Below are 3,921 nucleotides of genomic sequence, written 5' to 3' on the forward strand. Positions count from 1 at the left end.
TTATAAAAGTCTGCCTGATACCCTAATCTTCCTCCCATTCTCTTCCTCAAGTCCCAATATGGCCAATATGCATCTGACAATGTGTGGTTAACTTTGTCTGGACCTTCAGTCCAAAGCCGCACCAGCTGAATATTCAGACTAAACTTAACCGAGCAAAGTTGTCCAGGTGCTGTAGCTTTTGCCCTGCTGTTTAACCAAAATAAAACCGCACCCTATGAACACCCCCACTGCCTCTTTCTGTCCAGATAAATGTTGTCCAAGGAACAATTTGCCCAGAGAAAATGTAGTTGTTGAGCGGGTGTGGGGAGGGGAATTAAAAATACTGGAGTTTCTCCAGGTAACTCCAGAAGTTAGCCAAATAAACCGTGTGAATATTAACCCCAATATTTATAAATGGCTGGCGAGGGAATGGAGAAGGGTAATTAATTCTCTGCTATATACATGGCCACTGCCCCCCCCCCCCCCCCCCCCACACACACATACATTGATTTTAGAGACCTATTTTGGTTCAGTACAGCTGATGGATCAGTTGTCACTTCCTGGGCACAGTTCATCCTGTGATATCTGCAAGGCATCCCAGTACATCAGCAGCTCATGGGGTTGGACCCGATGACAGGTCACAATTTTTCTAAAGCGACAGATAGAGAAATCCAATTTTTCAGAGAAAAAAGTATGTTCAGTGTGAAGTTCCTCAGGTGGTATTCTCAACTTGTCCAGACACAGCCCTACATAAACATCTTCCAGTTTAAAATAAGGGACGCTGGGTGAAACTTTATAGATCTGCTTGGCGATGTCGGTAGAAAAAACATAACCTGTACCAGAGCAGAAACTTGGATACCTCTGCCCTGGATACTCGATCTCGCTTACGTACCACTTGCTGTTCTTGTCACGTATGGGGTATTCCTCAGGTTTGAGGAAGCCTGTGAAAAAACTGGTGGTCCTGTTCTTCCTTACAAGCAGTTCAGTGAGGTAAAATGTATTAACAAACATGTCCGAGTCCGTCTTCATCACAAAGCTGGACTGTGGGCAGAAGTGATGAACCCATTCTATTCCCATCAGGGTCTTCAGTGTCAGGTTGTAGTAGGAGTCTGTGAAATTTTTCTGGATGATGTCCTTGTATTTCAAGCTTTCGCTGATGATGCTGGCTTCTGCCTGTTTGTTCTTTTTCTCCATTGTCCCCAGAAGAAAAAAGGACACCACCCGCTTGTCCTCTATTATTCTCTCTTTCCCCCATGTCTGACGGATCACGGCCCGAGCTTCCAGCTGCCAAGGTTCTGCAGTGACGAGAATAACCAGGAAGGGAGGGTTCTCCCTGCAGTCAATGTCTGGTAACAGCAAAAAGGTATCACTTCTACCACCAGCTCTCTTGTGGCAGAAAATGCAGAATTTAACAGAATTCAGTTCAATGAATAGAATGAGACAAGCAACGAGGAGAACCACGGTGAAGATGCCTACAATTCCAGCCTTACACAGAGCCATCTGAAACAGACAAAGACAAATTACAAAATAATCATTAGAAAAATTCACCAACTTCCTTTCCCTTTCAGAATGTGCCCTAAATTATCTTGCCAGAGTTCAAAGTCAAATAAGATCTTTGCCGTCTCTGTATATGACTGATCTGCAGCGTCCACTTCATATTCCTACCTCCCCTATCTATCAATTATTTTCTATACACTTATTTCTAGTGCTAACAGAGGACAACTTTCAAAGGCAGAAGGTCATATAACTATGCAGCTACCTGGGTAAATTCCCTCAGCCAAAAACTGCCCTCCACTCAATGGCCAAAGCACACTGGTGGTTTCTCAGCAAGCCTACACTGACCATGGCAGAAAGTGGCAGAGGCGGGTAAAGCATGCATGGGGATTCCCGTTTGAAATGCCCTTGTATGTTTTACCATGTGTACTGTTCTCCTGATATAAAGCAACAGTAACCTCTATGCAGTGAGTTTCCATTTGAAAACTGATTTGCATATCTGCGGACCAGTAAGCTTCTCACTGTTTTCAAAAATTGTCCCCTTAGGGGTGGATTTTTAAACTTACGCACGTGCGCCCATGTGCATTTACTTCCTGGCGCGTGCACATGGATGTGGCTATTTTATAACATGCGCGTGCGTGTTATAAAATATGAGGGCTCGCGCACAAGCAGCAGATTTTAACATCCCTGCACACATGTGTGGATGGTCCGGGACTCGTGTGCACACGGGGGGTACATTTTTAATTTATGCATAGTGACGCACTGGTCCCTTTTCCCAGTTTCCTTCCAGTCCGCTCCAATTAAGGAGCGGACAGAGAGGGAACTTCCCTACCACCCTACCTAGCCTCCCTTACCTTTCCTCTCTCCTCCCCACCCTCTAAACCTTTGTCTACCTTTTTTGGTTTTTATTTTGTTGCTTACTGCTCCTGTGGAGCTACTTTGGAGCAGTAGTTACATGCACGCACCAGCGATACCTTCCCCGGTACAGTGGCAAATGGGTGCTGTACCGGCCACCTCCAGCCCCGTCCCTCCCACCCACTCCCCCCCCCCACCCCTCCCCGGACCACCCCTTTCATTCTGCCCGGCTCTTCTGGCATAACAAGAGTTATGAGCGTGGCTGGGCCCCTTTGAAGATGCGCGTTGCACGCACAAGGCCCGGCTACGCACATAACCCCTGTTTTCCACGTGCGCAACATTTTAAAAATCTACCCATAAATGTCAAATGGCAATTTGTACGGGTGGAGGTGAGGTCTCTCCATAGGAACCAGATTAACAGCTCTTTATCTACGTAAAACCCAGTTTTAAGTGCACAAATCCTTTTGAAAATTACCCTGTCAGTGCATAGTTTTGATAAGGAAATGCATCTACAGAAAAGAAGGTGAAAATCTGTTTGGGAACATTTTCCTTGGACAATTTTCAAAGGAAAAGTACACTTGGTACTTTTACTTTAGAAACTGCATATAAATAGTACACATAGACTCACAGCAAGGCAGATAGTGTGAAAAGGGTGGACAGTTTCTCCTAATCTGATATGAGCACAAACAGAGGTTTGGCTACCAGAGAAGACAGAAAGAAGAAAGATCGCAAATGAATGGTGAGAAAGTAACAACAATGATTCTGTGAAACAAATAGAATATGAATTTAAAAAATGTTAGAGTTAAAATTAAACTAAAGTTAAAACAAAATATTGCATTTTATAAGTTTAAAATAAAATCTAATAAAATTTAGTGGTAATAAAAATAATTACAAATAGAAATAGATATTCGGTCTGTTCAGCTTGGAGAAGAGATGGCTGAGGGGGGATATAGTAGAGTCCATGAGTAGAAATGAACCGGTAAATGTAAATTGTGTTATGAGCACAAACAAGGGTTTGGCTACCACAGAAGACAGAAAGAAGAAAGACTGCAAATGACTGGTGGAAAAGAAACAATAATGATTATAATCAAACAACTATAATATAGATTTAAAATGATGAAATATTGCAATTAAAATTAAGTTGAAGTTAAATCAATTTACTGCATCATGTATGTTTAAAATAAAATCTAACAAAATATAGTGGTAATAAACATAATTACAAATAGTTACCTGTAGAAACACAACAGTAAGTGTATTTGATAATTTTATACCCATATTGAATTTGGTTGATTATGATTATTGTTCTTCTCCTCATGCAGTCTCTGCTAGTCACTCACCATGCACCTCTGCAAGAGAGATACAGTAGTAAAGATTAAATACTGGGAGTAGCCAGTGCTTTTTATCCTTACACCCCTTTAATTTCCAGGTACCACAGGGTGGGTGCACAGAATGGAAATGCAGAGGGACCTTCTAGCACAGCACTGCCTCTCATTATTGACCACCTAAACATGTGGATTTGAGATGGGTCGTAGGTAGCAGAGCACTTGCGAATGCGATGTGCAGTAGGAACTTTTTAAGCAGGCTTTGTTAATT

At 42.5% G+C, this 3,921-nt stretch overlaps 1 protein-coding gene across 1 annotated transcript; it reads right to left on the reverse strand.

The window, feature by feature from the left end:
- Positions 1-484: 484 nt before the first annotated feature.
- Positions 485-3,676, reverse strand: LOC115076863 (beta-1,3-galactosyltransferase 5-like). Its single transcript, XM_029578836.1, has 2 exons — positions 3,559-3,676; positions 485-1,479 (listed from the first exon to the last, which is right to left on the reverse strand). Exons 1-2 carry the CDS (start codon positions 3,601-3,603, stop codon positions 526-528), a joined length of 999 nt encoding a protein of 332 aa, XP_029434696.1. The 5' UTR covers positions 3,604-3,676; the 3' UTR covers positions 485-525.
- Positions 3,677-3,921: the final 245 nt, after the last annotated feature.

Source organism: Rhinatrema bivittatum, chromosome 15 (genome assembly GCF_901001135.1).
Source record: "Rhinatrema bivittatum chromosome 15, aRhiBiv1.1, whole genome shotgun sequence".
In the NCBI taxonomy this organism is placed as follows: Eukaryota; Metazoa; Chordata; class Amphibia; order Gymnophiona; family Rhinatrematidae; genus Rhinatrema; species Rhinatrema bivittatum.

What these genes read in the sequence shown, in the direction of transcription:
- LOC115076863 (XM_029578836.1), bottom strand. Translation starts at nt 3,603, where the DNA reads ATGGGTATAAAATTATCAAATACACTTACTGTTGTGTTTCTACAG. An exon ending in TTACTGTTGTGTTTCTACAG is followed by an intron (nt 1,480 to 3,558) that starts GTAACTATTTGT and finishes TGTCTGTTTCAG; the next exon opens with ATGGCTCTGTGTAAGGCTGG.